The following is a 19022-nucleotide window of genomic DNA, read 5'->3' on the forward strand; positions in this document are numbered from 1 at the left end:
ACAGCCACAGGGTCTTAAAAATGGTAATAGATTCAGATATCACTGCCAACAGCTTAAAGAATGTCTCTCCTTACTCAAGGTCTATTCAGGCTTAAGAATGTGAATCTCCCTGTCCTTGCTAACTTCATTAGGCTGTAACTAACTGGGAAACCTGTATATTCAGATTTAAGTCATATATATATGCTCTCAAAATTATAAATACATCTAACATATTTTGTTCTCTCAGTCTTCAAACACCTGTAGAGATCTGAGAATATGGCATTTAATATAAAAGCCTTTTTATGATAAAGAGACATGTCAGCTCCTGGCAGCATCCTGTATCTCCTCCAAGACAGATGGCCCAGAACAACTTCCACCCGGAAGCTTATGGCAAGGCTGGTCACGCAGCGAGAAGCTGAGATCCTGTCCAGACTTGAATAAGTGGAACAACGGAGGACCAATTGCCCCATACTGCAAAGTCAAGGTGGGTCAGTCTCCCTAAATTTCTACTCCACAGAAAAAATCTGTCAGACCTGGGCCTATCAGCCGAACAAGTGCTGCCTTTGGGGCTTCTGTTCCCCAACGACCACAGAGAGACTTGGGATTGCTGTCTAGGTAGCTGAAAAGCTGTCTCACTTCTTAAATTTATCCTTCTCAGACCTGACGATGTTTGATGACTAAGGTATCAGTTTAATAGCCTCGATCCCAAGATTTTATATTACACACACACACACACACACACACACACACACACACACACACACACGCTCTCTCCAATTACAGACAGGTATGCCTCATTCACAGACTTCATGGTACAGGATAGACCAGTTTTAGATATAACTCCAGAGGTTCAAAGTTTTAATAATGATAAATGTGGCTTTGATAAACCGATAGAACATTGACTACAAAGAGTTCTTAAGAGTCCTTAAATGGATTTTTAACCCTTTTGCCACGATGTAAATCCATCCCAGCTATCTTACAGACACCTACAGGCTCCTGGGAAGTTTTGCTACTGCATCAAGAAATCTGGTCTGGCCGGGCAGTGGTGGCACACACCTGTAATTCCAGCACTCGGGAGGCAGAGCCAGGCGGATCTCTGTGAGTTCGAGGCCAGCCTGGGCTACCAAGTGAGTTCCAGGAGAGGCGCAAAGCTATACAGAGAAAGCCTGTTTTGGGGGGGGGGGGGGGAAAGAAATCTGGTCTGATGAAAACTAACAATCTCCAGAGCCCATTTCTGACTCCACCTATTTTTCGAGCATATTTTGCAGATTCATTGTTCCCACCTGACCTCCAGAGAAATAGCAGATGCCACGGCTTCTATACTCCTGATTTGGTGTGCCATTTCCCAAGCTCCTGGAACATCACTGCTGCAACCTGCCTCCTCAGCTTCCTCAAGGAACGTTCCTGAGATCTCTCACTGTGTGTGACTCCTGGTTCCCCCTCCCCACATCACCCCTTGTCAGTTTGAAGTAGCCTGGAGAATTCAGTGCCCTTGCTTGCTCCCCCACCTGCTCCTGCCTCTCAAGTGCTTCAGCTGCTTTTCTTCCAGAAGTGAAATGATCCCATGATGAATAGTGTTAATTGTCAATTTCACAGGTTGTAAAATCATCTAGAATCAAGCACCACGCCCTGGGGGATTATCTAGGCCAGGTCAGCCTCTGGGCCCGCCTGTGTGTGGTACCATTCCCCAGGCTTGGTGCCTCATGGTATAAAAAGGAGAGAGCTGAGCACAAGCATCCACTGCTCTGCCTCCTTCAAGGTCCTGCTGCTCTGACTGCCCCACCCTGATGGACACTAAGCTGACACAAACCCTGTCTCCCTAGAGCTTGCTTTGGTCAGGGGTTTTTTATCACCACAGGAAAAAAATGAAGACTTCCCTCTTCAGAACCACCTTTTAGTGAGGTGTGGTTAATAACAAATTAAGTATTTCTGCAAAATCTGCATCAAGTTTCAACCTTTATGCAATCTATTTTTTAATGTTTTTATTATTTATTTTTATGTCGTGTGTGTGTGTGTGTGTGTGTGTGTGTGTGTGTGTGTGTGCGCGCGTGCGTGCGCGCATGCCACAGAGACCCTGGAGCTAGCTAGGTCTGTGTGAGTAGAAATTTAGGGAGACTGACCCACCTTGACTTTGCACCATGTCATCTTTCTGGTCCTGATTTTTTTTTTTTTTTCCTCTTGAGACAGGGTTTCTATGTGTAGCCCTGGCTGTCCTGGCACTTGCTCTGTAGACCAGGCTGGCCTCGAACTCAGAGATTCGCCTCCCTCTGTCTCCTGAGTGCTGGGATTTGAGACACATGCCACCATTGCCTGGCTTACTTCTTTTTCTTAAAGATTTATCTGTTTTTATTTAATGTGTATGAGTATTTTGCCTGCATATGTATACGTGCACTGTGTTGTAAGTGTGCACCATGTATGTGCCTGATGGCCTTGAAGGCCAGAAGAGGGCATGGGTTCCCTGGAACTGGAATTACAGACGGTTGTGAGCAACCATGTGGGTGCTGGGAACCAAATTCAGGTCCTCTGCTATGGCAAGAGCTCTTAACCACCAAGCCATCTCTCCAGCCCCAGAGGTTTATTATTTTTAGTTGTGTGTGTGTGTGTGTGTGTGTGTGTGTGTGTGTGTGTGTGTGTGTGAGAGAGAGCATGTAAGCACAGGTGCCCATTGAGGTCAGACCCACCTGATCCCCCTGGGGATTCTGGAGTTACAGGCATTTGAGCTGCCCTATGTAGGTACTGGGAATTGAACTCTGGTTCTCTGGAAGAGCAGTAAGTGTTCTTAATCACTAAGCCATCTCCAGCCCCTGGTGTTTTTAATATAGAAGTAACATTTTGAGTGATATATTACGGAGGAGAAAATAAAAATTCCAATCCAGGATCTTACACTGCTAGTAACTGCAGCTGATTAAACTCACCCATACTCACTCTTCTAGAAGCCTTAGCAATTCTGAAGTCCCAAAGCACAAATCTCTCGGACTGGTAAGCAGACCGTATTAGAAAGGCCTCAATACGGTCTCTCTACTTGTCTGTGAAGAACTTTAGGTTCAAAGTTAAATGTACATTTTAAAATGCTCTTGTGTAGCTGGGCATGTACACATGCCTGGACTTCAGCATTTCAGAGGCAGAGGCAGGAGGATCACTGTCCAGTCACGGCAAGTCTGGTCTAAGTTTCACATGGGCCAGAGCTATAACAGAGAGAGATCCTATGTCAAAACAAAACAAAACAAAATCAAACACCAAACCAACAACAAAATATGAACAGTCAACTTTCCCGTATCTGGAGGGAAAAAATCCACCCTTTTGCTGGAGCTGCGCCTGTTTTCCCAGTCTGTAACCCGAGCTCCTGGGAAAGCTGAAGCAGGAAGGTCACAAATCCAAGGCCAGGCTGGGAACTCATGCCAACCCTGTCTCAAAATGGTTGAAGATGTACTTCTGTGGTATGGTGCTTGCTAGAGTGCTTGAGGCGCTGGGTTTGAGCCTCAGTAGTACAAAATAGATGCAAGGGTGCACAACAGCATGGGCTGGGACTGCAGTTTAGCTGGCCGTGTCTAGCAGGCACAAAACCCTGGGTTCCATCCCGGCACTGAACTTGGGAAGCGAAGACAAGAGGATCGGAAGTTTAAAGTGATCTCTGGTGAGCCAGATGGTAGGTGGTGGTGCACGCCTTTAATCTCAGCACTCAGGAGAAGAGGCAGGTGGATCTCTGTGAGTTCCTGGTCTACATAGTGAGTTCTAGGACAGCCAGGGATATACAGAAAGACCCTGTCTTGGGGTGGGGTGGGAGAGTAATCTTTGGTTTCACACTTAGTTCAAGGCTAGCATGGGCAAAAAGAATAATACATATTATTTCGTCCAGCCTCAGGACACATGTGGGAAAGTCAGGCAGTCTGGTTTCCGGTCTGAACTACACTGCCACAAAGCCCTAACTTCTTCCTTAGTGACTAGGGCTCCTAGGGACAGGGGACAGAAAGGAGGAGGGAAGGTCATGTGTCTTCCCACAGCAACCTACTTTTATTTAATGTGTTCAATACTAATATAGTAGTGGAAGATCCCACACGAAAACAAGCCATCCATACTTGTTGTGGTATTGTCTTCCCCAAAATATTGCGCACCCTAATAAACTTATCTGGTGTCAGAGACAGAACAACCACTAGATACAAAGGCTAGAAAATGGTGGCACTCACACCTTTAATCCTAGCATTCCAGAGGCAGAAATCCATGTGTTCAAGGATACAGCCAAGCATAGTGACTCACGCCTTTAATCCCAGAAGTGGTGGTAGAAAGCAAAAAGGTATATAAGGTGTGAGGACCAGAAACTAGAAGCATTTGGCTGGTTAAGCATTTGGCTGGTTACACTTCAGGCTTTCCAGCAGCAGTTCAGCTGAGAGCCATTGGGATGAGGACACAGAAGCTTCCAGTCCGAGGAAACAAAACCAGCTGAGAAGTTGGCCAGGTGAGGTTAGCTGTGGCTTGTTCTGTCTCTTTGATCTTCCAGTATTCACCTCAATAACTGGCCTCAGGTTTGAGTTTATTAATAAGAACTGTTAAGATTCCTGCTACACATATTGTACTAAATATTTAGATCACACTATCTCTGGTGTCATTCAACTGAGCTTCTGACACATTCTTGGGAATCTTAAGTCTCTGGGAAGAATTACACACAAACAAGTAATGTCCTCAAAAATAAGAGTGGAGATGGAAGCATATGTCTCCAGACTTTGCAGAGTCAGGACGAGGCTGTACTGAAGAGAAACGGGGGACGTGGGGGTGGAAATAAAACAGCAATGTATCATTTTCAAATGTCACATTTAATGTTTTCACCACTGTACTTCAAATCTACATTGTACAAAGTGACCAGAAAGTGTGCCACGGTAACTGACCAACCTCTGAGATTGTACCTTTCATACCAGTGTCTTCTCGGGCTCTTTTGATACTAAACACGTTTCTCATTCAAGTGAATTGAAATGCTTCAGTTGGGTTGATTCTCAGGAGCCTCATAAAACAAAAACAAAAACAAAAACAAAAACAAAGATATTGCACCATCTTTGTTTAGTAATTCAATGTTTGTTTCTTTCACAGCAAATAATTACTTCATTGAAGTTAAAACTTCCAAACATAACTTAATAGTCTTCAAATTCAGCTCAGATCACTCAAGATGAAAATACTCTGCTAAATACAGATAACTTACAATAACTTTAACAGTTAATTGTCCATAACACACACCAAGCTTTTTCCTAGACCAGTTTTAAGACGATCCATTAGTACTCGTTGTACAGGTGAAAAAACGCTCTTCCATTTTCTTGTCTTTTTATTTTTAATATAAAAGTTGGAAGGGACATTCAAGTTTCAAGTCTCCACATTGAACTTAAAAAAAAAAAAATAGTCATCATCAGCGTGTGGAGGTAAACAAGCCAAGTTGTGTAACTCCAGGAGGTAGAGGCCTTCGATTGGTGTTCTATTTACATATGCACAGAGTTCAGTGTTCCAGCAGGAAAAAGAATTTGTCAGAAAGTAATAAGCTATTTACTACTGTGACATTTCAAGACTCCCACAGCTTTGCCTAAGGACACAAACACATTTGACATGATTCCCTATGTGCCTTTGTGGCTTTAATTTTTTTTTTTTAATTTCTTTTTGTCTTTTATTTATTATTTTTCACTGTCCAGTGCAGGAAAAGTCTCACAGAATTTCACAGACTAAAATGTGCAAGCTAGCTCTCTCTATACAGCAGTGTTGGGATTCTTTTGAAATTAGCCCAGAAATGAATTATTTACACACATGAAAGATGCATGCTTGGGTCTTTTTTTTTTTTTTTATGTAAGAAAGAGCAGAAAAACTTCTAATAAAAATAGATTAAATATATATATATTTATATATATTTATACTGGGTAAGGAAAACAAGGTTAGTCTCTCCTAGTCAGATTCAGTCTCTCTATGTACGACATTGGAGTTCAGACAGTACACATCAGCATCACGGCTCTAATGAGAAGCCAGTTATAGGGCTTGGTCATTAGGTGACATGCCCCTCCCGCCCCCTCCCCCACGTGCAGCCACGATCAGCTCACGTGGCTCCATGATTGGTCACAGGCAAGCTTTCTAGACTCTTTAGTTTTAGAAAACCCTAAGTTTTTAGGAATGGCTCAAATATCAAAATGTATGACTGTCCTCTGCATGTGTGTGTGTGTACATGTGAACAATCTCACTTCATTAAAAAAAGAAAAGAAAAGAAAACATAAACCCCGAACGCCCAAATGTGGTTCCGTTCCCGTTTGTTCTGAGGCGAGCCATAGAAGCCGCACTAATTCTTTTAACCATGTGCAGCTCTGGGTAAAATATTTTTTTTTCTTCTAAAAGCACAACCACTTTACAAGATTAAAAGTCTAGTAACATTTCTAAATATTATTCATATCATACAAGTAGTGGTTGTTAATTTAAAACTTCATTAGTAAAATTACAGTACAAGCATGATTAACCCTCCAGAATTGCAAATCCCAGACTCCAGTGAAAGCTACATTACATCTTCAGTAGTACAGTGTCCTCCACTGTCACTCCCACACCAGAGGAGAGGGTGGCATCTCAGACGGCTGAGCGACGGTGGAACTGCAAGGAAAGGGAGACCCCAGAATCAGCCCACCTCAGAGGGTGAGAGGGCGGCTCCGCCCCCCGCCCCGCCCCGGAACCCTCCCTCGGAGGGGCCTGTGCAGAGCACTGCTGCCTGCATCCTTCGTCTCTGCTGCTCTACCTTCTACATGGAGTTGGCTGCAAACCATTCCCAGATCTGTTATCCAGAGTGAGGCAGTAACCTTCAGTGGTTTACACAGGGACAGGAGAGGGCCGTGTGTGTTAGTGGGGAGTGGGAAGGATCCTGCCATCTACCTCAGAGTAATGTGGAAAATATATGTACAGTGCTTTCCAGGGAGCCTACCTCAGGATGTAAGGTAAATGGTAGCTCTTATAAACAACGCTATCCATAGTCAATCAGGAAAGTCCCCTTAAGAAGTACCTCTCAAAATAGTGTCAGCAAGTGGGAAGCTATGGGAAGGGGCCCAGTGAGCCTTCTCTCAGGGACATTCCTGGTGCAGACGAGCCAGGGTCCAGCAATTGTTATCACAGACCTAGTATTAGTTCCTGAGTCTAGGGTTGCTAATTAGAAAGGAATGGTAATCACTTTCCCTCCCAGAGCCCAGGAGAACAATGATCAGCACCTGGAAGGTGCCAGAACACCTAATCGCCTGGGCCACTGACTCTTCTGGGAAAATATTAAACCAAGTACTTTAAAACCACAGAAAAGGGGGGCGGGAGGAAGGAAGACGGGGATCTTTGATTGGTGTGTAAAATGAATGAAATTTTTTTCTTAATAAAAAAAGGGAAAAAAAAAGAAAAAAAACACAGAAAAGTCAAAATGTAAGTTAATGCCATCTTTCTACGTGGGAAAAATGGAAGGGATGAAAGACAACTGATTTACTAATTCATACACAATTCTTGGATTTGGTCCAACAGCCTCATGACAGGGAAGGCCCTACTTCAATGTGGGAAAAGGACAGAGTAGGGAGAGGTTGAAAAGGAAAGGAGAAAGGTCAGGGTAGGGGTGCGGGCCTCAAACTCAAATCTACCCTTTGTCCTGTGTCATGAAACTGGACCCAGATCTGCTGGCTTCACATTCGTATTTTCCAACAGAGGGCACAGGAGGGCGCTGCAGGCTGGAGCATCAGGCAGCAGCTTCCAGTCCTGCTTCTGACCTTGTCCACTCTAGCTCTCAGTAAGTTTCTCTGTGCCTTTCTGGCCACCTTGGTACATTTCCTCCTCGCTTGTCGTGCAGATGCAGACCCGCTCCAAAAAGGCTCCTGGTGAGGGGACCTCTGAGTTCAATTTCTTCCTTGTTTTTTCTCTGTTGGTTCATACGGGGTTGCTGTCCTTCGAATTTGCTACTTCAAACCCCTCAACTGCCCACCTCCAAAGCCACTTTTAGGCTCTTTAGAAATTAGATGTCTTCTCCTGGTTAGCAATCCCTAGGTTTTTTGTTTGTTTGTTTCTTTTTTTGGTTTTTCAAGACAGGGTTTCTCTGTGTAGCTTTGGAGCCTGTCCTGGAACTCACGCTGTAGACCAGGTTGGCCTTGAACTCACAGAGATTCGCCTGCCTCTGCCTCCCAAGTGCTGGGATGAAAGGCGTGCACCACTGCCGCCCGGCTAGCAATCACTAGTATTGAAATCTCCCCACATTGTTAAAGTGTTTTCTGTCTTTCCACTGGAAACAAGCGAAGAGAGACAACCAGAATGAAGCTTGCTGGAATCCAAAGAGGACTCAGCTCTCTGACAAGCATCCCAGCTGCCCCTTGAGATAGGAGTCATCTACCTGTTTGCCCCTCCCTCCAGCCCCCCAACCAACCCATCCAACCCTAGGCTTGTTCACTAAGGAGGCTGAGGCAGGAAGATGAACAGGAGAGCAGCGTAGGCTGCAGGGTATGAGACAATGTCTCAAAGAAATAAGCAATGAAACAACACAAAACATGTAAACATACGATAAACAAAGAGGGAGTCAGGCCTGGATCACAGTGCTGAAGCAGGAGGATCTCAAGAACAAGGCTAGCTTGGGATCATCTGGTGAAAACCCAGACCAAACAAACAAACAAACAAACAAACAAATGATGAAGATCAAGCCCACTCCCAGCGCCCTTGGCCCCGTTATCAAGAAGATGGGAAGGCGGCAGCACTGAGGTGACACCTCAGTCAGGGAGCTGCCCCCACAACTGAGCAGTACAGTTCTCTGGAAAAAAAACAAAACTGCTAACCTCACCTTGGGAGTCAGCCCCAGGATGAAGGAGGAGGCTTCCTGACATTTATAACATCCCCTTCCTATTGAACTTTTTTTTTTTGAGCTGTCTCATGTAGCTTAGGCTTGAACTCACTATGTAGACCAGGCTGGCCTTGAACTCTCTTTTTCACTCCACTTCTTAAATGCTGGGATGACAAGCATGTGATACCATGCCCAGCTTCTGTTGAACTTTAAAAAAACAACAACAAAAAAACCCCCAAACAACCAAGCAGTGGTGGCACACACCTTTAACCCTAGCACTTGGAAGGCAGAGGCAGGTGGATCTCTGTGAGTTTGAGGACAACCTGGTCTACAAACCTTGCACCAGAACAGCCAGAGCTGTTACACAGAGAAACCCTGCCTCAAAAAACAAAACAAAAGCCACAAACAACAAACAAACTCAAGAGAAATAGGGCCAGCAAGATGGCTCAGCAAGAACCGGTCCTTGCCACCAACCCTGATCACCGAGGTTTGATGCCAGAGTACACATAGTTCACGCAGAGAGAACTGACTCCCACATACATACACACGTGAACATAAATAGTTAAAAAAAACCCTTAACACCAAAAATATGCTGAGTAACAAACAAAATACATCCCCGTTCCTTTGACTCTGGGATGTGAGAGTTGTGCAGACATAGTTACCTAATAAAGCTCTTAAAGGCAGCAGACTGCGGGTTGATGCAGAGAGGCACTCTGTTTCCTTTCTGCTGTTCCAAAATGAACTGGTGGATAATTTCTGTGGAGAAAACAAACACCGTCCACTCCACTGCCAAACGAAGGCTGGAAGTGTGGATTCCCAGCTAAGGCAGCCAGCATCTGAACACAACGGCCTGCTGGGTAAGTTAAATCACACACACACACCCTCTATCAGTCCCAATCAAGTTCTCCTTTTCTGAAGCCAAAATGATGGTTGTTGCTAAAAACAGACAAAAACTTCCCCGCAGGCTCTGCACAGGCTGGAAGCTGCACCATCGGGAGAGTCTGCGTGTATGGTGTTATAGGGGATGGCTTCTACCACTGAGCTAAATCCCCAACCCCGGGAAGTCTTCTAAACTCAAGATCACCTCAACCTCTACCACAGTGAGGATCCTCAGCATAACATTATGAGTAAATTATCGAATTCCCTTCTCTCATCACCATTCTCTCTAGCAGACTTCTACTTTTTTGAAAAGAAGTCAAATGTTATATAAAGAAGTCCAATACGTTTTATTTAATGAAGTGACACTGTGACTACAGATACAATATATTTTGAGCCACACGCATTACGACTCGGAATAGAAACCCAGTTTCCATTCCTCTGGCTAATCTTCCCCTGGAAATAATGCTAACTCTCCACACACACATGCTCTGCACAGACAGCTACATGCAAAGCTGAAACAGGCAGTGGGCAGCTTTGGGAAGCCCCCGACTCTGGATCTCCACTATGGAATCAAAGATGTCACCAGTGACTGTGTCTGACTGGATGTCAAAAGGCACTCACCTTTAACCTGTCGGACAGAGCTGAGGTTCTTCTCAAAGGTGTCATCAAATTTGGGGTTGGTGACAGGCTCAAAGTCACTGGTATAGACCCTTCCCGTTGAGGTGGAGAAGCAGCACTTACACATACATGTGTGGTACCTCAGCCTCCCTTCATCTAGGTAGGGGTGGGCTAAGGCATCCTTAGCGGATATTCTTTTTGACTGAAATCAAATTTAGAGACCAGCACATCAACACTACAGATGAGCATGGCTGTCCGTGTAGAATCTTTCACAAGACAGAGTTACATACACAGCTTATACTTAAGATATAGAACATTCTGGGCAAAGGGGGACAACTGAATTTAGGGCTGGGTGACAGGAGAGTGAGTAGACTTAGAATAACAGCTGTCACTTTGAAATGTCGGTCAACTAAAAATCTGGAAAGCTCTTACCTTGAAACAGATGTACACAGGGCCCCAAACGACAAATACCATGACATTTAAATACGTAATGCTTTGCACTTTAGACAACAGGCCGCACTCTGAAGAAGTCAGCACAGGAGACAGAGCATGCTGGCAATTTTAGGAAGCTGCTTAGAACTTCTATTCTCTCTGAACACAGATTGACAGGGCAAAGCACACCCAAAAGCTGCAGGGTTAGCAGAGGGGGCAGTGTGAATGCGAGGCTGAGACCAGAAGCTGCAGCCTGTCTCCTGGCCTTTGGGGCCTTTCAATCAGAACAGTTAATACACCAGAGCATCAGGCTTATTGACCCATAAACCTTCAACTCCAGCAAAAAGTTGAAGAAAAAATCATCCATCATCAGTGTTCAGTGGACTATGAAGGGGAAGTGGATCTTACAGGACTCGAGGATGGGCTCAACGGGAGACAGAGTGAAAATGACACCCTGCCCTGCTTCTAGGATGTGCTGCACTGCTGTGGGATGTTCTGTATGTTAAATGTGTTGCTCTGATTGGTTAATAAATAAAACACTGATTGGCCAGTAGCCAGGCAGGAAGTATAGCTGGGACAAGCAGAGAGGAGAATGCTGGGAGGTAGAAGGCTGAGACAGAGAGACGCTGCCAGCCGCCGCCGCCGCCATAAGCGAGATGTAAGGTACCGGTAAACCATGAGCCACGTGGCAACTTATAGATTAACAGAAATGTGTTAATTTAAGATAGAAGAACTAGATAACAAGAAGCCTGCCAAGGCCATACAGTTTATAAGCAATATAAGTCTTCGTGTTTACTCGGTTGGGTCTGAGCAGCTTCGGGACTGGCAGGTGAGAGAGATTTGTCCTGACCTGGGCCAGGCAGGACCAGGAAAACTAGCTACACTGCACTTCACACAACCCCAGATTTTCAAGTTCCTAAGGCCACAGCTACATCATCTCATTAGCCCAAGGTCTCATGTAAGGTGGCTTTAAACTCACCCTGTGGCTAAAGAGGACCTTAACACCCCAACTTCACCACGCAAGTGAAGCTGGGTTTATAGGTATACATCATCATGCCTGGTTCAAACCCAACTATTTTTGCCCCTAATTTCTGTTTCTCTCTGACAAAGACCTGCCCATCCTGGAACTCTTATCAGGCTGGCTTTGAACCCACAGAGATCTGCCTGCAAAGTGCTGGAATTAAAGGCATGTGCAACCACACCCAGCCCCTCTAATTTTTCTTGTGGTCCTGTCTGCAGATAGTTATGTGGATCTGATTATTACATGAGAAAGATGTTCTCTTCTTACTACAGACCAAGGTAACCTTACTATCCATAATTTTGTGGGTTTTAAAAAAAATTCTTTAAATACCTATTGTATTTTGTATTTAGTGATTTCTTTGTATCTTATCAAGTACACTTTGTTTTTAAATGTTTCCATTTGAATCTTTGTTGACAATAATTACTGGCACAGATATGAATAACAACTAATCTTTGAATGAATGAACAAATAAACAACAGACATCACAATGCAGTTTGTAGTACATGCCCAGAAGAGTCAAGTCCAGAAAGGAGGTTGAGAAGAGTCACAGCCTCAACCCAAAGAGTAAATATTTCTGAATGATATACAATGGGTGATTTTTCAAACAATTAACCCCCCAACCCGATTTAACTTGGTGTCAAGTCCAAGATCATAAGAACAGTAATGTCTTCTAGCTCTTTCCCTAAGTTTTGCTTAAATCTAAGCATCAATACTCAATGTCTGTGTAGTGAGTTAGCAGGGGTAACATAAAACGGGGCCAAAGTCTGTCCTTCCAGTCATTATTTACACTGCCAGTCCAGTCAAAGCCAGGATGCTTCTTAGAATACTATTTTAAAAATTATTTAATAAAAATTTTTATAGGGCTGGAGCAATGGCTTAGCAACTAAGAGTACTTGTTGCTGTAGCAGATGACCAGGATTCAGATTCCAGCACCCACATGGTAGCTCACGAACATCTGCAACTCCAGTTCAGGGGATCTGATTCCCTGTTCTGACTTTGGGAGCACCAAGCACACATGTGGTGCACAGATATAGATGCAGGCACAACATTCAAGCACAAAGGAACGGAAATAAAAAATATAAAAGTGAACACTACTTACTGGATCAAAGACCAGCATCCTGCAGAGCAGGTGAACAGCTTCATGTGTGGCCTGGCTGGACAGGGTGTAGAGTACAGGAAGAGATGGCTGCGGAAAGGGAAAGAAATTCAAACCGTTAGGCTTTCAGGTGTTATGTGTGGATATGGAATATAGAAAACTGACAGAAAAAAAATCAGCCAGCTCAAAGAGATGTTGTGAGCCAGGAGTGCTGGCGCACACCTTTCACCCCAGCACTCAGGAGGCAGAGGTAGGTGGATCTCTTGTGAGTTTGAGGCCAGCCTGGGCTACAGAGTGACTGTCAAGCCAGCCAGGGGTACACAGTGAAACCCTGTCTCAGAACAGCTTTAAAAAAAAAAAAAAAAAAAAAAAGCCAGGCATGGCTGAGCACGCCTTTAATCCCAGCTCTGGGGAGGCAGAGGCAGGAGGATCTCTGTGAGTTCAAGACCAACCTGGTCTAAAGATTGAGTTCCAGGACAGGCTCCAAAGCTACAGAGAGAAACCCTGTTTTGAAAAACAAAAACAAAACAAAAAACCAAAATAAAAAAACAAAAAAAAGATGAGAAAAAGATGAATGAGTACAAACATGTTTAAACTCAAAGGGACTGCTTTTCATCCCATTGATCAGTCTTCAGAAGGGACAATTCTCACTGACTTTCAGCAGCGTGCCTGCTCAGAGTACAGCAGCACAATAGGTCAGGGTACAAAAAATCACGACAGATGAAAACTGATCCAATAAATAAGGTGGCTGCTTTGGCAAAGAAGGGAAGACCAAACATGCTTAAGGATGGAGAAAGACAAAGGTTAGACCACATCCTCACGGGTGTGCTCTTGCTACGGTGGCTTTTGCCTGGCTGTACAAGTGTCCTTGGCAGGTGTTCTTTTAGTTCTCATCCAACCATCAGAAGGTTTAGACTTCGGCTGGCACCAAAGGGCCTGTGATTGAGTCAGCACGTTAACTGAGGATACACAGTGCACACTAGACAGCAGGACGTACATAAAGAAACCTTACCAGAACCAACTCTCCATTACCCTCTGAGTCTGTCGAATGTCAGGTGTGGTCCCTGCAGGAGACAGGACTGTGTCTGCTAAGCTAAGTTTTCCCCATCTAAAATGCTGAGTTGTAAAAAAGACCATACAATAAAAATGCTATATAGTAGTTTTGCCTGCCAAGGACCCCTGACTTGTAGTGAACCATTCTTCCACTCTCAGGATAGATTCATAGTCTAAATCCCTAAACAGGCAATGAGATGGCCAGGCCCCACAAACCCAACCCTTTCCTCCCTTACCTGACTTTATCATTTAGAATAAGCAAGCTGGCCACTCATGTTTTTCAGCCTGCTATGTCTATAGATCTGCCTCAACCTCCAAGTGCTGGGATTACAGATTAGCAACACCACGCTTAGTTAAGAAACTTTTGTTTCTAGAGACAACTCTCGGGGCTTGGTGCCTGACCTAGCTTTTTACGGAAAAACAAAAAAACAAAAAACAAACAACAACAACAAAAAAAACCCCTACTGTCTACAAAAATCCTGTGCAAGCTCAGCTTGGAGGATGATCACTCCACACCTCCAAGTGCCTATGGGTCAGCCAAAGCCTACACCAACTTTGATGTCGAAAGGGATGCTCTGAACCTTGAGTCAGCTGTCAAGACCAAATGAATTGATGAGGTCACCATCATCAACATTCTGACTAACCACAGCAACATATATAGATAAGACACTGTCTTCACCTATCAGCACTGAAATCAGCCTTATCTGGCCACCCAGACAGTGATTTTGGGACCTACTGAAGACACCTGCCCAGTACGATGCTTCTACACTGAAAGCCTCTGTAAAGGGGCTGGGGACTGACTGAGGACTTCCTCACTGAGATCATCTGTTCAAGAACCAACCAGGAGCTGCAGACTGTATTAAGAGACATACAAGACCACTCTGGAGAAGGACATCATTTCTAACACATCTGGCAACTTTTGCAAGCTGACTGTTGCCCTTGCAAAGGGCAGAAGAGCAGAAGACGGTTCAGTCAATGACAACAAACTGATTGACCAGGATGCTTGGGAGCTTTACGATGCCGGGATGATGACAAATGGAACCTATATTTCCAAGTGGATGAGCATCACGACCAACACCATTGTATGCCACCTCTAGAAAATGTTTGAAAGGTACAAGAGCTACAGCCCTTATGACATACTGGAGAGCATCAAGAAGGATGTCAAAGGAGACCTGGAAAATGCCTTCCTGAACCTGGTCCAGTGCATTGAGAACAAGTCACCACACTTTGCTGATCGGCTATATGACTCCATGAAGGGCAAGGGGCATCGCGACAAGGTCCTGATTAAAATCATGGTCTCTAGAAGCCAAGTGAACATGCTGAAAATCAGTCTTGAATTCAAGAGGAAGTATGACAAGCCCCTGTAACTACTGCATTCAGCAAGACACCAAGGGTTAACACTGTACTTGTGTGGTGGAGACAGCTGAAGGGCACAGCATAGTGGAACACCCACAAGTGGCCTGACCTGTGCCCCCACCTAACGATCTGGAGAGTCAATTTGCCACGAATGGACCCCTGAGTTTTCCCTGTGAAGATGACAATAGAGACCCATCCCCCATCTTACCTGCCTTAGTTAGCATTGCCTAGCTTTCCCTTCATTCTCTCCTTCATGCCAAAGAAATGAACATTCCGGGCAGCTGGATGTGCCCTCTGTGATATGAAACACTTGGCCTCTTGTGTACTGTGTCATGAATAAACCACTTTTACTTTAGAAACAAGAAAGGAAGGAAGGAAGGAAGAAAGACAGACTGACGGACTGACTTAATTTTCAGAATCGGGCTTATAACTGAAAACATATTATTATCTAATTTCTGCAATCCTTCATCTTGCATGGACAAAAGAATTAATAGTGGTAATAACAGTGTTTTTATGAGTAGAATATAAAAGGTATTTATGACAAGTCTCAGAACATATTCATAGCAAACTTCTATTACTGCTAGAAATTACTACTAACAAAATAACTAATTTTTTCTTAGCTTGGGGTAGTTGGTAAAAAGAGTTTAAATAAGAACTACTTAAAAGCTTAGTGTGATTTTTAAAAAAAGCTTAGTGTGATGACTAGTGTTGGTTGTCAATTTCAAACACCTGAGAAGAAAGAGGCTCAACTGAGGGGCTGTCTCCACCAGACTGGCCTGTCAGCATGTTTGTGGCATTTTCTTGATTGTTGACTGATGTGGGAGGGCACTAATTTTATTATTACTTTGTGTGTGTAGGTGTGTGGGTGGGTGCTGGTGCCAAAGCATATTGTGCAGATGTTAGGGAACAACTTTTAGGAGTGAGTTTTCTCTTTCCACCATATGGGTTCTGGAGACTGAAAGCAGGCCATCAGGGTTGGAGGCCAGTATGTTACCCAATGACCCATCTTACCAGCCAGAGAAACTATTTTTATCCCTATTTTATTGAAGAATGAAACCGAGGCTCACAGAGGTTAAGTAATTTGCCCAAGGTCATAGAATGAGTTACTAGATCCTTATACGATGTGCCTACAAACAGCACTGTACAACTCATGGGACACACTCAACCTGCTGGGTGATGTGGTAAGCCCGAGCCTGACACCACAGCCTGCATTCTTCTTCTATACAGCCCAGAGAAAAAGGAACTGAGCATGCACAACCCAAGCCAAACCCCGAGTCAACTAAACACCATGCATTCTGTGGAAGAGCCAAACATAGAAAACTACACAAGCTACACATTGTATCCTGGGGACCACACTAATTTTTGAAGCAGGGTACACAGACGGGGAGTAGTAGCACGCACCAATAATCCCAGCACTGGAGAGGCACAAGAGGAGGCCAGACTCTATTTCAAAAGACTCAAATAACAACACAAGAAAACCCACAAAACAAAAAACAAGGAACCAAAAACTAAAAGAACAGGGAAAGAATGGTGTGAAAATCATCTACAGTTATCTACACACCAAATAAGCTTGTCTGCAGTTGTGTCTTCTAACCTCAGCTGTGAGAAGTCAGGACACGGACAGTAGTAGCTCCAGTGAAGCTGCTAGCACGCTAACAAGTGACTGTGTGTCATGAGGTGGAGATGGAGGGACAGGAGAAGGGGGAAGGCTTAGACAAGGAGCTTCAAGAGCCTGTGAACTTCACGCATAACTCAGGGACGGTATACAGGTCAACTAGCAAACGCAGATCAAAGCCAATTCCCATGCTGGAGGGAAAAAATAGAACCATTTATGCTATAGTCAGTTGCATGAATAGGTATAGCAAATCTACCGGCCTGAGAGATGCTCCAGCACTGCTGAAGTCTCGCTCCTAAAGCTTCAGCTCTAGAACGCGAAAGTGCAACCACCTCTGGGCTTCAGGGTCTCTTAACTCTCACCCTACCAATCTGAATATTCTGATGTCAAGATTAACATTGCTGTGGTGCTCCCCTCAGACCACCAGACAACCTGGTGAGCAAAACCTTAACCTTCAGGAGGTACCCTTCACCAAGAGGTCAAGTCATGTGAAAATGTACAAGAAAGGATTCTGACAGAATTCATTTAACTTGAGCTTATTTAACTTAAAATAAAATAGAACATTAAAACTTTCCTTTCCTCCCTCTTTTGTTTTAGAAAATAATTCTTTTTTTTTTTTTTTTTTTTTTAATTGAAAGATCTAGGTTTTAAAAGTCATTTTTTGAGACAGGGTTGTGGAGAGGTATCCCAGGCTGGTTTCCACTCACAATCCATTTCCTGAATGCTGGGTTATAGGAGTGTGCCACCACACCCAGTTGAAGGCTCTAGACTTTTACAGCCACTGGGCTCAAAATTTGTATGGGAAAACGACTCATTTGTTCCGAATGCTCAAAGGTGTGCACAGCACTTTGGTGCAGTAAGACATTTTCAGGCTGTTTTAGACATGTCAGGAACATCTCAGAAAGGCCTGCCCTCTAGGCTGTTGTTAGTAACACTTTGATGGAGGGCTAACTAGCTGACAGCCATTAGCAACAGTCAGAACCTTTAGGGAAGGGCAGCAATACCAGGATGTTTGTCCTTCACATTTCATGACTGGTTCTCTATGGCCAGTGAGAAGTATTAAACTGATGAGGTCAATAAATGAGGGAAATTATTCTATGAAGAACATATTTACTACAAGACACTAATGAATTAGTTTCATGTTCCTGATGCTGGCCAATAAACAGCATAACAGACCCTGTTAGCTTCTCCTGTAATATAGAGCCTCCTCTTGGTTATAGTTACTGAATTCCCAAGGGCTTGAGAGATGGCTTGGTGGTTAAGAGTAAGTACTGTTCTTGCAGAGGACCTGAACCTAGGATGGGTGGTTCACAATTGCTAGTGACTTCAGCTCCAGGGGTGTCTGCCTCAAGCTTCCTGCAATCATGTGCTCACATCCACAGACACATAGACGTAATTCAATAAATCTTTGAAAAAGCTACTGCATTCCTCTAAGGATGTCAGGACTTCAAATTATTTCATAGTCGGAACAAACTGCAACCAAAACATATACCCATAAGGAGGCTTTTTAATTATAAGCATGGCCAGGTGGCCTGTTGTGAGCTTGAGGCAAACTTGATCTACACAGTGAGCTAGAGATAAGCCAGGGCTACATGGTGAAACCCTGCCTCAAACATAAATAAACAAATATGAATTAAAATAAATGTAAGTACCTATCACTCCCTATTTACTGGCCTGGGCTAGTGTTAGAGAACACGTGACCTTATCACCTGTGAACCTGTGCCAACAGAAGTCACTGGGATTACAGAGAGGGAAATGCAATGGAGGGTGAAGCCTTGATCAAATGTCTGGTGGGCAATTTCAGAGGAAGAATATCAAACTCAGTCTGCCTTTTGGCCGGCCAATCAGTTCACCTAAACAATCTACCAGATCGCCTAAATGCCCAATTTAAAAGAAACCAAGGCAATTCGGGGAAAACTAGCCTTGGCTTGTCTGGCTCAAGCCTTATTGGTTCTGTGTATTTCCTAGGAAGAGCATTCCCCTCACTCACTCTTCACATCACTAAGCTGTTTTCTCTAAAGGGAATTAGGAAAGCGCTGGCAGAAAATACTGCTTAATCAAGAGTGCAGACAGAAACCACCCCGGCTTCTCAGCAGTGATTTGGCTGGCTGCAAGTGATATTGATTAGTAAGAACCAGGCAGTCCGTCCTTCTTTATACTTCTTGCCACACTTGGGTCT

At 44.2% G+C, this 19022-nt stretch overlaps 1 protein-coding gene and 1 pseudogene across 1 annotated transcript in view; one reads left to right on the forward strand and one right to left on the reverse strand.

Moving 5' to 3' along the window:
* Positions 1-4768: 4768 nt before the first annotated feature.
* The window catches only part of Nlk (nemo like kinase), a 131138-nt gene continuing 116884 nt past the window's right edge, over positions 4769-19022 (reverse strand). The window contains exons 8-11 of the mRNA XM_059271297.1: positions 12823-12909; positions 10274-10472; positions 9436-9529; positions 4769-6579 (exon numbers count right to left, since the gene is read on the reverse strand). Coding sequence (XP_059127280.1) covers positions 6525-6579; positions 9436-9529; positions 10274-10472; positions 12823-12909 — 435 coding nt within the window. The 3' untranslated portion in view covers positions 4769-6524. The remainder of the gene's footprint in view (positions 6580-9435; positions 9530-10273; positions 10473-12822; positions 12910-19022) is intronic.
* On the forward strand, positions 14343-15239 carry LOC131916094 (annexin A2-like; annotated as a pseudogene).

Source organism: Peromyscus eremicus, chromosome 8a (assembly GCF_949786415.1).
Source record: "Peromyscus eremicus chromosome 8a, PerEre_H2_v1, whole genome shotgun sequence".
NCBI classification, from domain to species: domain Eukaryota; kingdom Metazoa; phylum Chordata; class Mammalia; order Rodentia; family Cricetidae; genus Peromyscus; species Peromyscus eremicus.